The sequence below is a fragment of the Pelobates fuscus genome, chromosome 8, assembly GCF_036172605.1.
Source record: "Pelobates fuscus isolate aPelFus1 chromosome 8, aPelFus1.pri, whole genome shotgun sequence".
Taxonomy (NCBI): domain Eukaryota; kingdom Metazoa; phylum Chordata; class Amphibia; order Anura; family Pelobatidae; genus Pelobates; species Pelobates fuscus.
This window is the reverse complement of record NC_086324.1, coordinates 108,533,756-108,555,836: the sequence shown is the minus strand read 5'-3', so window position 1 is coordinate 108,555,836 and position 22,081 is coordinate 108,533,756. Positions and strand designations below refer to the sequence as shown.

Genomic DNA, 22,081 nt, shown 5'->3' with positions numbered 1-22,081 from the left:
AATAAAGAAATATGGATAAAGAATTAAACTGCTAATAATAATACTGGATGGGTCTACATAGATATGTAATGTATATGCATGAGCTAATCTTATACCGGAGGAGGATACAGAGCATGATTGCAAGCGGGGAAGATGAAGTGTAATGATCAAATAGGAAACGGTGGATGGAATAGAAGAAATCAGAAATGTCTATTGTCTGAAAATAAAGATATATGTAATGCAACAAAGAAGTAATAAATAGACTGGTGAATAAGAGCTAGAATGTGTGGAGTGTGTGTGGAAAGGCGGGGTGGCCAAGAACAGAACAGTGACACCAAAGTCTAGAAAAACGTGACGAGCAATAAATAAATAGCGGAAAGGGTGTGAAAGGGTGAGATGATCTAGTGGAGAACCATAGAGAAAACAAAGTGTATACAAAGATATATGTGTAGAAAGAAGGGGGGTATGGAGGGGCGGACATAACGCCTCGATGCTATGAAAGTGGGAAAAATAAGTGTATAGAGAGCTCTGGTGAGGGAGATATGTAATGACCTAAGTATAGATAACTATATCTAGTATGTAGAGTAATATCCAGTATTTATGTGCATGGTATATAACCGTGCTAACAAAACAAACTCGGCTATAGAGCCTTAGGCAACTGAGCGAATAGAGCAGAACATAAACATCAACAGACTTTGTCCAATTATAATGCTAGACCATTGATGGACATCAGCATTGATATGAGAGAGCAGAGTATCATAGTAACTCGCTTCAAAAAAATTTTTTTAAATCTATATACAGAAATCATAATACAAAAATTCAAAAATATTCAGAAGAGTTGTGTCCATGAGACATACTCAGCGAGTGTCCAAAAAAGCGTTAAAGGAAACATATTCATTAAGGCCTTTGGGGTGTAGAGTGTCGAGTGTTTTGATCCAGTACGTCTCCCGTTGGAGCAGGATCCTGGAACGATCACCCCCCCTAGATAGGGGGGGGATATGATCAATGGCCATGAATTTGAGAGTGGGTAGCCGATGGTTCATCTCTAAAAAGTGCTTGGCCACTGGTTTATCCGTCTTGCTGTCCCTAAACGCAGTCATAATGCCTGACCGGTGTCCTCGCATTCTATCCCGTACGGTGAGATCAGTTTTCCCCACGTAGTATAGTCCACATGGACAAGATATCAGATAGACTACGTGGGTAGTGAGACATGTAATATGGTGTTTGATGGAGTAGCGCTTTCCTGAATGAGGATGGGCAAATGAAGAGCCTGTGAGCATGTGGCCACATGACACACAATTGGCACACTTAAAGCATCCTGTCTTATTATGGATTTTCAATGTCTCATACTGCTCAGGGCGGTCACTTTTGACTAGAACTAGAACCATCATACAGAAACTACAAGTACTGGTCAATAGAGGTGTTACGGCCGGCTGGCTCGAGGACCAAACCGCTAATTATCTGATGGATTTACATCCCAAAATTCCTTTATTGTACACTTTACCAAAAGTTCATAAAGATGCGCAAAATCCCCCCGGACGTCCTATCGTCTCTGCCAAACGAGGTGTATTGGAACCGCTGGCTAAATTCATTGACCAACACTGCAAAATACCTACGTTATCGATACCCACGTGCCTAAAAGACACACAAGATCTCCTCTCACAACTTAAACTGATTACCCTCCCGGAGGGTCCTATTACCCTGGCCACTGTAGATGTCAAAAATCTATATACGATTATACCTCACTCTGAAGGGGTGGATGCCATGAGACAGACACTCAGTCGATCTGACCTATATAACGGACCCCCCATCGAATTCCTTTTGGAATGTCTTGAATTTACGTTAAATAACAATTATTTTCGTTTTGAGAAATTCTTCTATATCCAGCAAACGGGGACTGCGATGGGATCGGCCATAGCTCCAAATTACGCTAATAGCTATATGTATTCATATGAACAGAAGCACATCTTGTCGAAATATCAATCCAACCTTATTTTATACCGGAGATATGTGGATGATATCCTTATGTTATGGGCAGGTTCGACCTTCATCTTTTGAAAATATGATCCAGGAGCTCAATATGATCAATTCCCCGGTGCGCCTCAGTCACTGCTGCAGCACCGAGAGGATTCAGTTCCTGGATGTGGAAATCTATCGTTCCCAGCAATCCATTGGCTATACTCTATTCAAGAAAAGTTCTGATCGGAATACGTTTCTACACGCCACCAGTTTTCATCCTGGAGCACTAAAAAGATCATTGCCGATCTCACAGTTCCTTAGAGTCCTCAGGAACAATTCTGATCCTAACAACACTAGAATGCAGATCTCTGCCATGCAATTAGCATTTTTGAAAAGGGGATATTCACATCCAACACTGAAACGTTCCCTGGACAGAGCGATGGAGATCCACAACAAATCAGACGTACGATCTATGACACCACACAACAAACCAAGGATTGTCACATTACCTCTACTATACCATACGGCCAGTGACCAAATGGCAAAGTCTATCCGAAAGAGATGGGACTTACTATCTTCTGACCCCACATTACACTCTGCCTTTTCTCATCCACCCCGTATTGCGTTCAAACGGAACCGGACGCTTAGGGATATTCTAGTCAAAAGTGACCGCCCTGAGCAGTATGAGACATTGAAAATCCATAATAAGACAGGATGCTTTAAGTGTGCCAATTGTGCGTCATGTGGCCACATGCTCACAGGCTCTTCATTTGCCCATCCTCATTCAGGAAAGCGCTACTCCATCAAACACCATATTACATGTCTCACTACCCACGTAGTCTATCTGATATCTTGTCCATGTGGACTATACTACGTGGGGAAAACTGATCTCACCGTACGGGATAGAATGCGAGGACACCGGTCAGGCATTATGACTGCGTTTAGGGACAGCAAGACGGATAAACCAGTGGCCAAGCACTTTTTAGAGATGAACCATCGGCTACCCACTCTCAAATTCATGGCCATTGATCATATCCCCCCCCTATCTAGGGGGGGTGATCGTTCCAGGATCCTGCTCCAACGGGAGACGTACTGGATCAAAACACTCGACACTCTACACCCCAAAGGCCTTAATGAATATGTTTCCTTTAACGCTTTTTTGGACACTCGCTGAGTATGTCTCATGGACACAACTCTTCTGAATATTTTTGAATTTTTGTATTATGATTTCTGTATATAGATTTAAAAAAAATTTTTTGAAGCGAGTTACTATGATACTCTGCTCTCTCATATCAATGCTGATGTCCATCAATGGTCTAGCATTATAATTGGACAAAGTCTGTTGATGTTTATGTTCTGCTCTATTCGCTCAGTTGCCTAAGGCTCTATAGCCGAGTTTGTTTTGTTAGCACGGTTATATACCATGCACATAAATACTGGATATTACTCTACATACTAGATATAGTTATCTATACTTAGGTCATTACATATCTCCCTCACCAGAGCTCTCTATACACTTATTTTTCCCACTTTCATAGCATCGAGGCGTTATGTCCGCCCCTCCATACCCCCCTTCTTTCTACACATATATCTTTGTATACACTTTGTTTTCTCTATGGTTCTCCACTAGATCATCTCACCCTTTCACACCCTTTCCGCTATTTATTTATTGCTCGTCACGTTTTTCTAGACTTTGGTGTCACTGTTCTGTTCTTGGCCACCCCGCCTTTCCACACACACTCCACACATTCTAGCTCTTATTCACCAGTCTATTTATTACTTCTTTGTTGCATTACATATATCTTTATTTTCAGACAATAGACATTTCTGATTTCTTCTATTCCATCCACCGTTTCCTATTTGATCATTACACTTCATCTTCCCCGCTTGCAATCATGCTCTGTATCCTCCTCCGGTATAAGATTAGCTCATGCATATACATTACATATCTATGTAGACCCATCCAGTATTATTATTAGCAGTTTAATTCTTTATCCATATTTCTTTATTGCCATTTCACATATTTGCTTATTTGGGTATTCACGGATTGGTAACCTAGGTTACCTAGATACACTTACACGATTACTTCCGGTCGCACTCCTGTGACGTCATCGGTCACCGACAGGATTACTCCGGTTTCACTCATTATCACACACTGGCGTTCACACATGGCATGGGGATACACAGCTTTTTCAGGTTAGTGATCATGTCTTTTATTGGTTTGCCTATATATTGTCACTTCCTTCACTTGCTTTTATATCTTGATAAAGACCGTAAGGTCGAAACGTCGATTGATTTTTTCACCGAATAAACACCTTTGAACAAGACCTCTGGAGTGCTCTTCCTATGTCCTGTATATGTACCTACGCTTTGCAGCACCGAGGCTTTTTTTTGCAAGTGAATCAACTTTTAAGGTAGAGTGCCAGACTTTGAATATTTTATATATATATATATATATATATATATATATATATATACACATATGCATACACACACATACACTGTATAATTATATATATATATATATATATATATATATATATCTATTATCAAATTACACGTAGACTGATACTGATTAAATATATATAATTATTGTTATTATTGCACAGCCTTCCATAAACACTTCCTGTAAAGAGAGCCCTATTTAGGCTTTCTTTATTGCAAGTTCTGTTTAATTAAGATTTTCTGATCCCCTGCTATGTTAATATCTTGCTAGACCCTGCAAGAGCCTCCTGTATGTGATTAAAGTTCAATTTAGCGATTGAGATACAATTATTTAAGGTAAATTACATCTGTTTGAAAGTGAAACCAGTTTTTTTTTCATGCAGGCTCTGTCAATCATAGCCAGGGGGGTGTGGCTAGGGCTGCATAAGCAGAAACAAAGTGATTTAACTCCTAAATGGCAGTGAGTTGAGCAGTGAAATTGCAGGGGAATGATCTATACACTAAAACTGCTTTAATTAGCTAAAGTAATTGAGGTGACTATAGTGTCCCTTTAATATATATATATTTATATCAAAATACACGTAGAACGAAATAATATAAATATCTATATACATAAATATATATATATATATATATATCACTATATATATACCTATGTATAAATAAAAAATATATATTAATTCTACATATATATTTATGTAATATTTTTTTACATAATTAGCTTACCGAGGAAACCGGGCAAAAAACAAACGGACACGGTACCTGAACTCTTTGCGGCCTCCCGCACGCCTCGCCAAGACACCCAAGATGGCGACGGTTCCAGCCCGGGAGCCCCAGGCTCACCAGCAATCTCAATCTCACCTCAGCCCCACAGCTCAGCCGCATCCGAAACAGCCCACATACTCACGGAGCTGGCAGCGGTGAAAAGCTACCTCGCCTGTGAGATAGACAGAAGCTCCAAGGCAGTGATGTCGGAAATTCACAAGCTGGGTGAGCGCCTGGAGCGCCGCGTAGAAACTACTACAGTGGCCCACAACACTGGGGCCGCCCATGTTAACACACTCACCACTCGGCCTACCAGACCAACAGGATGAAGGCCCAATCGCGACCATGCTCCTCACAATCCTGCGGCCTCTCTTGCCAGAGATACCGGATGAGCACTGGCACATCGATAGGGTGCACAGGGCCCTGCGCGCCCGGAGAGACGACAACACAAGACCCAGGGACATAATAGTCCGTTTTCTCCACTTCCAGACAAAGGAAGCAGTACTAAGGAAGGCCAGAGAAAGCCCCATAAAATATCAGGATAAAGATATCACTCTATTCCAAGACCTGGCTCCCATCACCCTCCTTCGCAGAAGAGAGTGGAAGACAGTCACCAAGCTGCTCAGGACCAACGCAATCAGGTACGCCTGGGGACACTCCTTTAAATTAATGGTCTTTAGACACTGCAGACCTCACATCCTCACACCAGGCACGGACCCAGCGCCCTTCTTCCGCGCTCTGGGCATCACACTACCAGAAAACTTCTCACTGCCAACTGCCGCTCTCCCGGCCTTACAACCCCTACCACGCGACTGGTACACCGCCGCGGAGTAAATAGGCGGCAGGCAGACACCAACAACCAAGGCACAACCATACTCCCAGGAAAGATAACATCGGACCCCATCCACCAACAACGCAGCGTCCTCCCCAACCTTCAATACCCACCAGAAGCCGACCTCCAGACAAAAGACACACCGGAGATATATCACCCACCGGTCGGAGAGAAACTGTGACACCTCTCTCTATGATGGACTCCTGCTCCAGAGTTACCCTTGCCACACGAACTGACCAACGGACACCTTTCTACTGACCATCACCAACACTTGATCAACAAGCTCAAATGGACTCCCCTTCCTGCACAACACCCATCTCGACAACAGCCACAACAACAAGCCACACTATGGACTTGACTATAGACTGCTGCGGAAATCTCAACACTGAAACACGACCCTGTTAAAAGATACCGCAACCAAGAGACAACCCTGACACCAACTAGAAGTGTAACGTATATGTGTGAAACCTAAATGCAGTAACAAGACAGTCCACCAGGGCACACATACCCAAGATAGACACAACACACCGCTCTAGACACCAACTCACCACACAACCATACCCACACCCAAGCATCATCACCTATCCCAAGGCCAGCATACATAACCACAATAAGACTAAGCTCCACGAAAGGGAACATGCTCAATACAGGGAAAGCATACATTTAGACAACATTAACACAAATTTACTATCCACAGCCAAGAGGGGTGGAGGAGGGGAATGGTGAACGGCTGTTGGTCTGGGGGGGACACGGTGGGGCCAGGGCGGGATACAGAGCACACGAAAATCAGGGCACAGGGACAGCATAAGACGGGTTATATACTTGAAACGGCTAAGGATGCAGCTATGTTGTCATGTTCCTAACTTGTATTGTTATGTAATGTTCTGTACTGGCACCTCCAACCGGCCCTCCCCCCCCTCCCCACGCAGTCGCCCGCTTAGACTGGCCGCCGACTTTAACAATCAGACCATCCCCTTCCCACCCTCCAACTACAGGGAACAGGAAAAAAAATTAGACAAAAGAGAAAACGTATAACTAAAAAGGCAACAAAAAAAAACACGCACGAATAAAAAAAACAACCCCCCCCCCCCCCCCGGCACCACCTTGACCCCAACAGGAGAACCATCATGGATCAGAAGAGGTAATCCGACTAGTCTCGCCCAACAAAGCCTATGCTCCCCCCTTACCCACCCCTCTCCCACCCCCACACCCCCATTTCATGGATAATACTGCTAACTCTCAAGAGCTCCCCGCTTCACCAACCAGCCAAAGCAACTTAATGCCTAAGGTCCAGAGGCAGGGAAGCCAAATTACCCACACGGTTATAAAACAGTGCACTCCACAATAAAGCCACAACAGACAGATGATACATGGTATCAGGGGGCCACACTGGCTGACAGGTTCATGACCCAACACTCCCATACTGACGCAGTCATGGCGGAGACGAGGGTCCATGCACCCCCCTACGGACCAGACACGTACGGCAACACCGTAGTACCCCCTTTCCAAACCTTCCTCGCCTTCTTCTTTTCCCCCCACAACCCTCTCACCCATGCACCCCACCCACCCCACACCGCCCATCGGTCTTGGACGAAGTTAGAGGCGCAACGTATACATCCCCAAACTAACACCCAAACAGTGACTCAAAGGAACAGAGGTGGGAGTAAACCCCACCCCCCGTTACACACATACACCAGTCTCACCGCAACGAAATACCAAGAGCGCACACCGAAACTCAAAGATCATGGCTCTTAAAGTATCCTCACTTAATGTTAAAGGCCTCAACGCCCCACGTAAGCGACAAACACTTTTTAGAGAACTGAAAAAATAAAATCCTGACATAGCATTCATACAGGAGACACACATGTCTCGATCCGCCCAGGTCTCCCTCCGCGACAACACATACCGCCTGGCCGCAGAGGCACGAACCTTCCATAAACATAACGGAGTGGCGATTCTCACACACAAACGATGCCCAATTCATATAACCCAAGTGACTCCAGACCCAGACGGTAGATATGTCCTAGCAACCGGCCGGATTCATTCACAACCCATCCACTTAATCAACATTTATGCTCCCAACACACCAACACCCCAGTTCTGGAACCAGATGTCCGACGTGGTCTTTTCACTCCCCACCGGGATAATCCTCCTAGGAGGCGACCTAAACGCAACTCCAGCAGTAGACAGAAGCTCACGCCCAGGACTAATTAGATCTCATGGCATGGGCGCTCAAGACAAACAGTTACACCACTTCATCTGTAAAACAGGCCTCATAGATGCATGGAGGGCACAACACCCCTCCGACAAAGACTACACTTATTACTCGCCGCCCCACGACACATACTCACGCATAGACATGTTCTTGACCAATCATGCAGGCTACACAAAAACACAAAAAACTGAAATAGGTACCATCGCATGGTCAGACTACGCGGACATCGCAATCTACCTTAAGGGCCTCCAAAGCCCTACCCCATGGACGTGGAGACTCAACACGTCCCTCCTCAAAGATCCCCAAGTCGTTGACGACATTCAGAAACAGTTAAACACATACTTTACATAAAACACCAGATATCCCCATGACCACGGTATGGGCAGCCCACAAAGCAGTGATCCGAGGCTCCCTTATCAAAATAGCAACTCACAAAAAGAAACAAAAAACGCAGAAACTCACCCAACTACTAGAAACCCTCCGCACAGCGGAGCAACGCCACAAAACCGACCCAAATCCCCAAACACTACAACTTCTCCAAAACACCTGCATTGCTATCAGACAACTACTCATAGACAACACAGCCCGAGCACTCACTTGGACAAAAAGAACATACTACGACAAATCCAACAAAATGGATACACTACTAGCCCGCACGCTACGACCCAACACCCACATATCACCAAGATAAGAGCCCCAGATGGCACATTGAAAACCGTCCCGACTGAAATAGCTCAAACATTCTCAACCTTTTATAAAACGTTATATAACCATTCCCCACAAGACAACACAACAAACGCAGAGGCGAATCAGAAAATAACAGACTTTCTCACCCAACTAAACCTTTCCAAAACTACACAGTGCAGCCATAACGGAACTATCAGCACCGATTACTAAAGATGAAATCAACGCAGCCATCTCCTCTCTTAAAAGCAATAAAGCCCCCGGACCAGACGGCTTTGAGGGCAGCTACTACAAAACCTTTAGAGAAGCACTTATCCCACATTTAGAATCCCTATTCCAGGACCTAATGATGGGAACCCCACCAGACAAGGACATGGCACGGGCAAACATCATTCTATTACCAAAACCAGGCAAAGACCACACTCAACCAGAAGCATACCGACCTATCTCCCTCATAAACCATGATAGCAAAATCTTTGCCAAAATCCTAACAGGGAGACTGAACCCATACCTGACACACTTAGTTCACGCCGACCAAGTAGGATTCATACCCGGACGACAGTTATTCGAAAACACGAGACGTAACATAGACATAATATGGATGCTAGCAACCGCAAAAACACCATCTTTAGCGCTCTCCCTCGACGCTGAGAAAGCATTTGTTCGTGTAAAATGGCCCCATATGTTCACACTCTTAGAGCATCTGAACATGCCCCCCCCCCTCCCATATATCACAGCGATACGCGCACTATACACGACCGTTTCAGCACAAATAAAGATTACCGGGACGACTTGCCAGTCATTCAGCATAAGCACCGGTACCCGACAGGGATGCCCCTTATCCCCACTACTCTTTGTGCTGACACTTGAACCACTTCTCCAAGCTATAAGGGAACACCCCCAAATCAAAGGGGTCAAAATAGACGACCAAGAATTCCTGATATCAGGATACGCAGACGATATCATGCTGACCTTAACCGAACCTATGCCCACGTTGCAGGCACTGCTCCCACTCCTGAGAACATACGGTGAGATCTCAGGATACAAAGTAAATGTAGAAAAATCCAGCGCACTCCCCATACACCTCTCACAGATGGACATAACCAAAATCACCTCAGACCACCACATACGTGTCACACCGACGTTCCTCACATATCTGGGTATCAAATTACCAGTAGACACCACCGCACTCCACAAACTGAACTACACACCCATGATAGAAAAACTCATCTCGGACATGGAGACCTGGGCGGACAAACCCATATCCTGGATAGGGAGAATACATTCAATTAAGATGAACGTCTTGCCCCGAATCTTATTCCTCTTTCAGACTATACCCATCCCCATCACAAAACACAATCTCATCCCCCTACAACGGGCAATTGACAGATTTATTTGGCAGGATAAGAGGCACAGAGTAGCCCGTAACATACTATATCGCCCCAAAACGAGAGGAGGCCTGGGTCTACCCCACCTACACTTCTACTACATAGCCGCCCAGATGGCACAAATAGCCCTCTGGCATCCTCTCCCAGGGACTAGAAGGTGTGTGGATCTGGAATCAGCACTTATGAGATCCGATCTCCCACAATTCTACATCTGGACACCAAAGGAGCACAGAGCGCTCCCGAGAACGGCGTGCCCAGCCATCACCAACTCAATTCAATTATGGGACAAATATGCCCTCAAATACGAACTAACCTCTACGACCTCCCCTCTCACCTCTATATACCGTAATAGGGCTTTCACACCAGGCATGAGATCCTTAACATGTCATGATTCCCTTTTATTCCAGAAGTTTGGTCCTTAAGGGGTTAAAGGCCTAGAGCACGCCGGCCTCCAGAGGGTGTACCAACTATACACGGGCGACACGATAATCTCCTTTCCAGACCTACAATCCAGAACAACCCTGAAACCAGCTGACTTCTTTCGATATTTACAACTTAAACACTATGCAACCAAAGCGACGGTGAAAACCGCCACTAAAACCAATCCAACTTTCTTTGAGCGCATCTGCCTAGGCATGATCACCCAACTATACTCCCACCTCTGTTCCACTACACGGGAATGGGGAGAACTGCAATACACAGACTTGGGGGAATCCCTAGAGGGAATAGACTGGCAGGATATATGGGAAGCCAATAACAAAACCTTCATCTGCGTCACGATGCAGGAACAGGCATATAAAACAATGCTCAGATGGTACATTACCCCGGTCCAATTGTATCACATGAAAAAAACACCTACAGATCTCTGTTGGCGTAACTGCGGAGAAAAAGGGACTTACACCCACATGTGGTGGTTCTGCCCCACAATTAAACTTTTCTGGAAAGACATCCAAAAGCTAATATCACAAATTCTACATAGACCGGTAGACCTAAACCCATGGACATTCCTGCTGGTCAGGCCCCTCGACGATTGGCCTAGACTAGAGCAACAATTGCTAAACAAGATAGCATTAGCAGCTAGAAAAGCCCTAGCCCAAACGTGGTTGCAACCCCCTTACCCCCCAATGACTACAGTACTCAACAAGATTAAAGAGTGTCACCTCATGGACAAATTGACGGCCCAAATAAGAGGCTCTATGAAAACATTCACTAAGACGTGGGAACCATGGGAAAACTACATAGACGACTAGTAAATCCCAAGAGACGTCCAAGACCCCCCTCCCCCCTTCCTCCTATACCTCCCCCGCCTCTCCCTACCCCCTCTTCCCCCCCTCCTTTTTGTTTCCTGTTTTTTCTTTTTTTTTTCATCACTAGGCCGAGCTCACCGGTATCCCGGCCTATAAGTTCAACACGCCAAAGCCACTGCAATACGATGGCAACTTAAATATACTGTTAAGATATACTATTTAAGTTTTTTGTTACCGATTGTTGTTCTTACTGTACTGTTAAAACCAATGACAGGCGAGCCTTTAATACAAATGATGTAAATGGAATGTCATGAACAACGCATGAACCTCCTAATGGCAACATATACGCTTCGAATTGACAATGCGGCTTCTGCGCAAGCCATATGACTGCATAGCTCAATTTTATCTGTCATTGACAAAATAAAGAATTATAAAAAAAAAAGACTGGACATACCCCATTTGCAATACATTGGGTTGTCTATTATTGCAAATGGCATGCCATTATAGGTGTAAATTTAATTCCTGGGCTACTATACAGTCTCAAAGGCAATGTAACCAATCTGGCGAATTTCAATTTCAAATGTAACGTGCTATATTTGACCCTGTAACTTCCCAAAACACCATAAAACCTGTACATAGGGGGTACTGTTTTACACGTGATACTTTGCTGAATACAAATATGTGTATTTTATTGCAGTAAAAGCAAACAGTATTATGACATTGTCATGTAGAACTAAAAAAATAACAACATTTCTTATTTTCCCCCATTTTTTTCATAATAAATTATGTTTCATAGCTAAATATTTGATATTAAATGAAAGCCCTGTTTCCCCTGAATAAAATTATATATAATAAGGGTGGGTGCATTTAATATGAAAGAGGTGAATTACGGTTGGACAGACATATAGCGCAAATGCCAGGTTTTGTTTACATTTTGTTTTGTTCACAACGTGTACATTTGGCTCAGTCCTTAAGGGGTTAAGGAGGAACATTTTTTTGTAAATAATTTCGATATTAATGAGGTTTACACATGTATAATCTGTTTCTATGTGTTTTCTTAATCTTTGAAAGGTTAGCACATGCTATCAAATTTAAATGAAATGTGAAGTTAATGTATATGTTTTAGAATTTAAAGATGCCTGCTCTACACCTATAAACTATTTTTAAAATATGTAATTCTGTTTACCTGGCTTGGAGAGGCAGATTCCATTCCACTTTGCAATTAAAGTGAATAGCATATTTTCATACAAATGCTAAATCTGTTCCATTCTACTGAAGAACTAATCTACTGTCAATCCTCCACAGCACTGATAGTTTAACACTGACAGTCCCGACAGAAGTGTTCATTTAAATGCAAGACTGTACTACCATATTGATATAGCTCCCCATATGTGCAAGGTTTTTTTTACAACAATATTGTCTATAACCTATTGATGGAAGCACTGTCTTCATTCCATGCTTTTTTTAATTTATTTTTTATAATCCTTGTCTATTTCAGCTCTTGCCAACCCTCTGCATTTACTGGCAACTCAGGCAAGCTCATCATCTCCTGTGTCTGTCCTCAATATCATCAGTAAAGATGGAGAATCACATCCAACTCACCAGGGAGAGCCTGCACCTAAGAAAGCATATCTGGGGGAGGATAGAATGGTGCAAGCTGGGGTGATCACATCTAATCCAACACAAATGGAAGGGAATAGAGAATAACCAAAGTTAATGAGTCTAATCTTGGAGTTATGTAACTTAGATCAGAACCAATGAAAGAAACAATCATACAATACTGATGGGATGAACGTAATGTGTTGTTACTGTGTAGCTGAATCCTAAAGGATTTGCCGTAAATCCATGTTGCTTGCTGCTGCAACAAGTGTCTTATACTGGAGAAACTATTTCTGCACCATACTTTCAATTGGATTCTAGATATTTAGAATGCATATCCAATATCTGTTTCTTTGGCTCTGTTGCAGAGGAATGCAGCATCCTACATAGCATCCTGAACTATGGTGTAAGTAAAGGCGGTATCACAAGGGCCAGCGGCAACAAGGCAGAATTTTTTTTTTTTTTTTTTTTTAAGAGCAAGAGCATAATGGCATTAACACAGTGTTCACAAGGTAGTATTTTCCTTCAAGGAATTTACTGGTTAACAAACTCAAGAGCTTCTTGTAGAATGGACACCATGGAATTTCTATGCTTAAGATCCTGGACAGTGGGATTTCAAGAATGAAACTGTAGATGTTTGATTACTTTTATCAACCTTTGAAAGCTCTACAAGTTTAAAAATCCATATTTATTAGCAAATTTTACCTTATGAGTGCCTGAAATCTTGCAAGATCAACTGATGGGTATAACTCGGTAAATTCAAATTTGAAACATAAAAATATTACTCTCAGTTAATCAGAATACAATTGGTACATACCACAAAACGTGCCCAAGTGGTAGTGCTACCAGCTCAGGATTTGCGTCTCTTCCTATGTAAAGTACTGTTGTTATAGTATGTTATCATAACACATTTTTTCCCTCAAAACTATTGCTAGGTATATTTGCTAGGCTTAATGATCATTTTTTTTCACTTGTTTCAAGAGTTTGTATAGTGAAAAATCTGGGGGGAATAAATCTGTTGCCGTATTGTATCCTTTCTTTCACTGTTAAACGGTTGACTTAATTATCCTTCTCAACTTTCTGCCTAGCTTTTATAAAAATAATGGTTTTCAAGCATTATATATCGCTCAGTTTTGAACTCATCATGTCAGAGATTATCAAAGAAAATCAACACTTTCAAACTCTACAATGAATCAGTCACTTCTACGCTTGTGTGCAGATTTTACCATTTGCTTGAGTCACACTTGCGAGCTAGTACCAAATAGTGTTTAACTGAAGATTCTTTTTTTTTTTTTTTTTTTTTTTTTTTTTTTAAATGCTGATTTCTTTTCTTGTTTCTTTGTGGCCATCTGTATACCATTTTGAAAGCAGCATTATATTATTTGAGTGCTTCACTATACCTGCTGATGTGCTTTAATTACAGAAAATGTAAGCAATGTTTTATACTTTATTGTGGCAACTGCAAGTTAATTTTGTTTGTGATTGTCCCTGAAACTGATGTGTATAAGTCAACATGCATTACATGTTTTTTATTTCTGTGAACATGGCTTTAGCACCAGCGTCATTGAAAATCCAGTTCAACTTCCAACTTCAGAAGTCTCCTCTTATTATATCTACGGCACCATATTCAAGTAAATATCTGTAGCAATAATTTTTATCTATGGGCCATAACCAGTGACTGTTATGTGTGGAAATCTAAATTGATTTAAACAAAATTGTCATTTAACTTTGTGAACCATTCACAGCTAGAGGTGAATCGCTCCACTGGTTTTGTGTGTTATATTTTCATTCTCTTTACGAATAATGTCTTGTCTCATGTGACTCAAAGTGTGTATGTCACTCACTTGTGTATTTTTCTTTGGGGCAGCTGCAGAACTACATGACTTGATGGAATCCCTATAAAGATATATGTCTATGATTTCTTGTACATCATTGGTGTATGACCTCTGGCTTCCCATATCCTTTTTAACTTGCAGTTTCCAGAAAAACTGGAAAGAAATTAGACGTCACTGGTGCACATTATACACCTGATGAAATAACACTACTTTAATTTTAATCATAAAATACAAAGACTGTCAATTTGACCTTTTAGTGAATTGGGTCATTCTAAATTCAGACTTTACATTTAAAATATGAATAAACTGTTTGCTTTATGAACTTTATTTAATGTGTCTGAGCTTTGTCCTTTTGTTTTTGTCGTAAGTGATAATGTACAGTGCTAGTAACGAAAATGTATGAAGCTTTTTGCTGGCTAGGTGTATTTTACAGCAATGGCTGTTAAATTTGTTCAATTTAAAGGAGTTTCTTAATATTTGGGTGTGCTATCAATACAGCAAAAGTGTGTTTTTCCCCTCTCTCAGCATTACATAGACATATTAGAACTATGTATTTATATAGCAATTTTAAGAAGTATGCTTGAATTGGCAACAAATTTTCAAGTAGTTTTAATTGAATACAATAAAATGAACAATCAATATGAAACAAGTAAAATATTGATACAATAAACAAAGTGGATAAATGTAATGGATAATTATCCAGTAATAGTAAATTATGATTAAATCAATAATACAATATTGTGGTACAAATAATCACTATATATATGTATGTATGTATATATATGTATGTATGTATATATATGTATGTGTATATATATGTATGTGTATATATATGTATGTGTATATATATATGTGTGTATATATATATGTATGTATATATATATGTATATATATGTATGTATATATATATGTATGTATATATATATGTATGTATATATATATGTATGTATATATGTATGTATGTATATATATATGTATGTATGTATATATGTATGTATGTATATATGTATGTATATATATGTATGTATATATATGTATGTGTATATATATATATATATATATAAAGCAAAGTGAAGATGGGAAGCACTCCAAGGACTTCTTTAAAATATAACCTTTATTCGATCCAAAATAAAACGGTCAACGTTTCAGCCCGATATACTCAGGCTTTCCTCAGGACACATCATACAACAAACAATAACCCAATATATAGCATAAAACATAACGCTTACTTACCCCCACCTGTGTTGCATCCGACTCTCAGGGCGACCGGAACGAGACTGCCGCGGGCTGATGACGCGAGTCGCAAGCCACGTGGTGTCGCGCTCAATGACGCGACCCCGGAGTCGTTGCCATGGATACCTACATATACAAATCGTAAAAACTTTAAAAACAACCCTCTAAATGAAATCGTGATGAAAGCTGCAACTATATTGTTGATAGGGATCCTGAATAGGCATATATACATTCAGATGGCAAAATTAAACCTTTAAACATACTCTGATTCAGAGTAACCACATTCTAATGCTCATCATTCCAATGAAGATAGTCATAGTGGTACTATATGGGCATACATAACAATTAATGCCAAACAAGATACCCAAATAGATTAAATATTACTTGTGTACACTGCATAGATAATTAAATCATTAAAGAGGAAACTGGCAATGCTTTATAATGACTGCCATGATGCTGCAGCCAGACCAAAAAACGGACTCCTACTCCCATAATTCCCATCCTGTAAAAAGTTCTAATTAAATGCCCATTAATAATCCAACAGTTATCCTTTAACCAAAAATTGAACTTAAACAGTGAATGCAGACTACATATCAGTGACAGACATTAGTCGTTTCCATATCCAGGAAATACCCTTATACTGCACAATAAACATAAATAAATATAAATCGTGCTCAATAATCTACTCCAACGAAAATTAATTGTAACATGATCCAAATAAATAGATCACTCTATACATCTCTTAAACAATTTAAACAATATGGAGGATTAATCATTTGATATGGTCTCACAAGGAATATGGCTAGGGATGACTTGATAATAAGATTATATTGCCTTAATCCAATTAAAGGTCAAAATTTCATGAAGTCTATCCCCCTGGACTGTAACCAAACTAGACCCATATTTACAGTTCTGTAGAATGGGAGCCTGACATAAAAAATAGTAAATATACATAACACACATTCCTAATTCCAAACAATAATGATTGAATACCATTGATACCAAGTCACTAAAGGTAAGTGATCGGCCTCTCCCCCAGGGTGGGCTCACAATCACCCCTCACTCGTGACCATCAATCCCTATATATAATACAAAATGGTACAGTGGAGATATCTAAACATGTATGCCTATCCCCCAGGGTGGGCATCACATGTTATCCACATATTATAGAAATGCCGATAAGCTATATTTCTCATTAAGGCCGTTTGGATATACGGTTCTCAGAGTCCTTATCCAAAAAAGTTCACGTTGGAGCAACATTTTTTTCCTGTCCCCTCCTCTCCGTGGAACTGGAACATGATCAATGGCCATCAATTTTAGAGTTGGTAACGTATGTCCCTGTTCCAAAAAATGTTTTGCCACAGGAAGGTCTGACTTCTGGTCCCTATATGCCACTCTGATACTTGACCTATGGTTCCGAATACGTTCACGTAAGGGTAGGTCGGTTTTCCCAATGTACGTTAGCCCACACGGGCAGCTTAATTTGTACACTACAAAATCAGTGGTGCAAGTCAATCGATGTTTGATATTGTACTTTTTTCCAGTGTGTGGGTGGGTGAAAAATTTCCCGGGTAGCATGTGTCCACAAGTGACACATCCTAAACATATGTAACAACCTGGGTTCATCACTTTTTCTTCTTGTAGATAACAATGCGTAGGATCCGTTCTGACCAATAGGTCCTTAAGGCTTTTGTTTCGCTTATAACACATCATTGGCGGGTGCCGAAATTGCTCCGGCAATGTGACGTCATTTGTCAAAATTCTCCAATTCTTGTTAATAATTTCTTTAAATTGTAAGGAAGCCGTTGAATAGGTTGTTGGGAACACCAATCTCTCCATGGTTGATTTATCCGATGTAGGACAAATTTGTTGGCATTTATCCAATGCCTTCTGTAGTGTGTAATTGCTGTAACCACGTTGTCGGAACTTGTCCCACATATCACTCAATTGAGCTTCAGCCTTCACTTTGTTGGAGTTATTCCTCAAAACCCTAAGGAATTGTGAATACGGTAAAGATTCTCTCAATGCCTTGGGATGGAAACTACTAGCTTGTAAGAGTGTGTTCCTATCCGTAGGTTTTGAGTATAGTGTGTAAGCCAGCTTATTACCTTCTTTGTAAACTCGTACATCCAAAAAGTCTACAGTCAACGGATCCACGGTCATTGTCAATTCCACATTAGGTGTACATGAGTTGATATTTCGCACCATAATCTCTGCAGTGCTGATGTCTCCCCTGATAATCATGAAAATATCATCGATATATCGTCCGTATATTATGATGTTATCCCGAAAGGGTTCCAGAATATATCGTGATTCAAAACAAAACATGTAGCCATTGGCGTACATTGGAGCCATGGATGCTCCCATAGACGTGCCCGCTATTTGTCTATACCAACTTGATTCGAAACGAAAGTAATTTTGTGTGAGGACTAATTCCAAAATTTCCATCACGTAATCAATGGAGGGTCCCTCATATTTCGTTGAGTCCTGAAGTATTTGTCTCATAGCTTGTACCCCCCCCCTCCCCATATGGGGTATAATAGTGTAGAGACTTTTTTTTAAATTCTTTATTTAGTTGTGCATGTAGGGTACAAGTAGGCAAGCAATGCCCCAACAGCGATTGCTAGCGTATCAATCAACATTAGTAAACATTCGTTGGCATATAAAGACATAAAAAAACAAAGAACTGGACTGTCCAGTGACCTTAGATAAAATACATTGAAATATGTATGACACATCTGAACGATAAGGAATGTTACCAATCCTTACCAAGCGATCCGACGACTAAATTTGTGAAGGAACTGGAGACTATACTAACAGAAGCTGAATCGTTACAGATCATTACTTCTCAAGAATGCAAATATCTCCTACCACATAAGAATCCCACCATAGCAACATTTTACTGTCTGCCCAAAATCCATAAAAACCCACTAAATCCACCTGGCAGACCTATAGTCTCGGGCAACAATTGCTTAACCGAAAGATCCAGTAGATTCATTGACAAAATTCTACGACCCATGGTCATTACTCTACCATCGTACTTACAGGACACCAAGTCTACTCTTTTAACCCTGGAGGGTCTACAGGTTCCCCCCTACACTCTACTGGCAAGTCTAGATGTAGTTTCCCTATATTCCAATATCCCCCATGACAAAGGGATCTTTGCCTGTGAATTTTTTCTGAACCAGTCTAGCATCGATCCCTCAAAGAAGAACTTTATACTTAATTTGTTGAAGTTTGTTCTGATGCATAATTATTTTATGTTTAACGGCAGGTACTATCTACAATTGACCGGCACTGCCATGGGCACGGCTTGTGCCCCCACATATGCCAATTTGTTCTTGGGTTGGTGGGAGCAGCATGTCATCAAATCCTCACTATATCACCCATACCATGGATACATTTTGAAGTGGTATAGATATATTGATGACATGCTGCTCCTTTGGACCGGCTCCTGCGGGGCTTTTGAAAAATTCGTGAAGGCACTCAATACGAATAACATCAACCTTAAACTTACCTCAGTTATTGACGTACATGAACTAATCTTTTTGGATTTGAGAATTATATTACTTGAAGATGGAACCATACAAACGGAGCTATATAGGAAATCAACCGCAACTAATAGTCTCCTACATTGGGACAGCCATCACCCGTATAGTCTGAGGGCATCTATCCCTTACAGTCAGTACCTCCGTGCTAGAAGGAACTGCTCCGAGGATGACTCTTTTTATCAAGAATGCCAATTATTAAGAACCCGCTTCAAGACATTGGGTTATCCCAATAGGGTCCTGAAGAAGGCATTCCAACGTGCAAGCCAAACTGACAGATTGACCAGCCTTAGGTCAACTCGCTCTAAGACCTCTGACTCTACTCCAAGATGCATTGTGACCTTTGATAGCGGATGGGCTACTATGTCCAGTATATTATCCAAGAACTGGCCCATTTTACGCCACAACCCTATACTTAACAAACTACTACCAGATCATCCTGAACTGACTGCCCGGAGAGCGGTTAATTTACAGGACATGCTTGTCCACAGTCACCTGGCATCCCCTCAGGCCACTTCAAACTGGCTCACTCAAACCAAAGGGACATACAGGTGCGGACACTGCAAAGCGTGTAAATACATTTTACCATCTAAACTAACTCAGTCTAACTGTTCCAAAATCACAGTTCACACCAATGCCCTTATAAATTGTAGCACCACCAATATCATTTATTTGATAACTTGTGACTGTGGGCTACAATATATTGGTAAGACCTACCAACAGTTTAGACGCAGAATCCTGCAACACATCGGCTCCATCAAAAACAACATTACCCCTACCCCTATTGCCAGACACATCCAGAATTTTCACCATGGCAACGCAGATTGCTTGAAATTCCAAGCAATCGAAAAGCTTCTTCCTCACCCGAGAAAAGGGAATCTAAATCGACTTTTATTACAAAAGGAGTCACAATGGATCTTCAAATTCAAAACACTGACCCCTTGTGGCTTGAATGAAGAATACAATTACACCCCCTTCATTCATAAATAATGTCAGTTCATTTACTGATGGCACATCTTTTTACAGGGACTACCCCTTACCATTTATAATTCTATTTGACCTTGTAGTAATTGGGTACTTCACCCCCCATTTATCTTCAATTCCTATTACTTTTCAGTAATCCTCTGTGGAACCCTCACACTTACCCTTATTTGCCATACTGGGTTCTGGTACGAAATAGTGTACAGAACACTCTAACGATTGACTAATTATGGCTTAGGCAATTATGTTCATTCCGGAAAAGAACATATTTATGCCAGTCTGCACCATGCAGGATTATCATCCTTATGGTCAGCATTCATTATGAATCTGGACATTGCAGAAAAGTATGCACTACTTCACCCTGTACCTTAAACTTGGCTACTGCCTTGCACTACTCAGCAGGCTCACCGTGCTATCAATTTTACAGCACTGTACCCAAGCACGTACCACTCTGCAACTGATACAACGTTGCAACTAACATTTTGCCATTACTATTTCTGTATCATTACTTTGTCCAGTTCACAGCTCGGCATTCTTTTATACTCTGTTAATGGTGATTGGTCAGTAATCTATCGGACTTGCACCATATCACCATCACCATACATCCTTATCAATATATGGTCACTATCCAGGTTCCTCTAATGTATGAATTCTTCATACTAGCTGTTTGGGTTCCCACTACATCTCATCCAGCATGGTAGGAGTTAACCGGACCCAACTTTTGTTGCTCCTCCCACTAACCAATCAGGACGCAAGGCGCCCTATTTAAAATCGGACACACGAGATCCTTACTCACCCCTTGAAAAGCCGCTCACAGGCGAATTTTTGCGTATTAGACGCAACTGCACAGAAGATCGTGATTATATAATACAAGCAAATAAAATCAAAAAACAATTTTTACAAAAGGGGTACGAGGAAACAAAACTTCAAGCAGCTTTAGAAGACGTCCTCAGGATCCCACGAGAAAGCACTTTAATTTATAAAGATAAAAAGAAGAACCCAAAATGGGGTGGTCACAACACCCCATTTATATGTAGTTTTAATGGAAACAATAGGAAGATAAACAAAATTGTAAATAGATACTGGCACATCTTGAAAGATGATCCTGTCCTTAAAAACATTCTACCAGACAAACCTAAAATAATATACAGAGGGGCAAAGAATTTAAGAAACACGCTGGTAAAAAGTTGCAACAAGGACACAACACTAACCAATAAAACCTTTTTTAATATGAGCAATGGTTTCTATGGATGTGGGCAGTGCCTGGCATGCAGAAATACTAAAAGCAAAAAACGTCACATAATAGATGTGGAGCCCATTATAAACCAAAAGTTTCAAATAAAAGACCATTTAACCTGCCACTCAAAGGGG

General features: G+C 41.2%; 1 protein-coding gene across 1 annotated transcript in view; it reads left to right on the top strand.

Moving 5' to 3' along the window:
* FOXK1 (forkhead box K1) overlaps positions 1-14,868 on the top strand; it is a 388,665-nt gene extending 373,797 nt beyond the window's left edge. The window contains exon 9 of the mRNA XM_063430220.1: positions 13,013-14,868. Within this exon, the coding sequence (XP_063286290.1) occupies positions 13,013-13,221 (209 nt within the window). The 3' untranslated portion in view covers positions 13,222-14,868. The remainder of the gene's footprint in view (positions 1-13,012) is intronic.
* Positions 14,869-22,081: the final 7,213 nt, after the last annotated feature.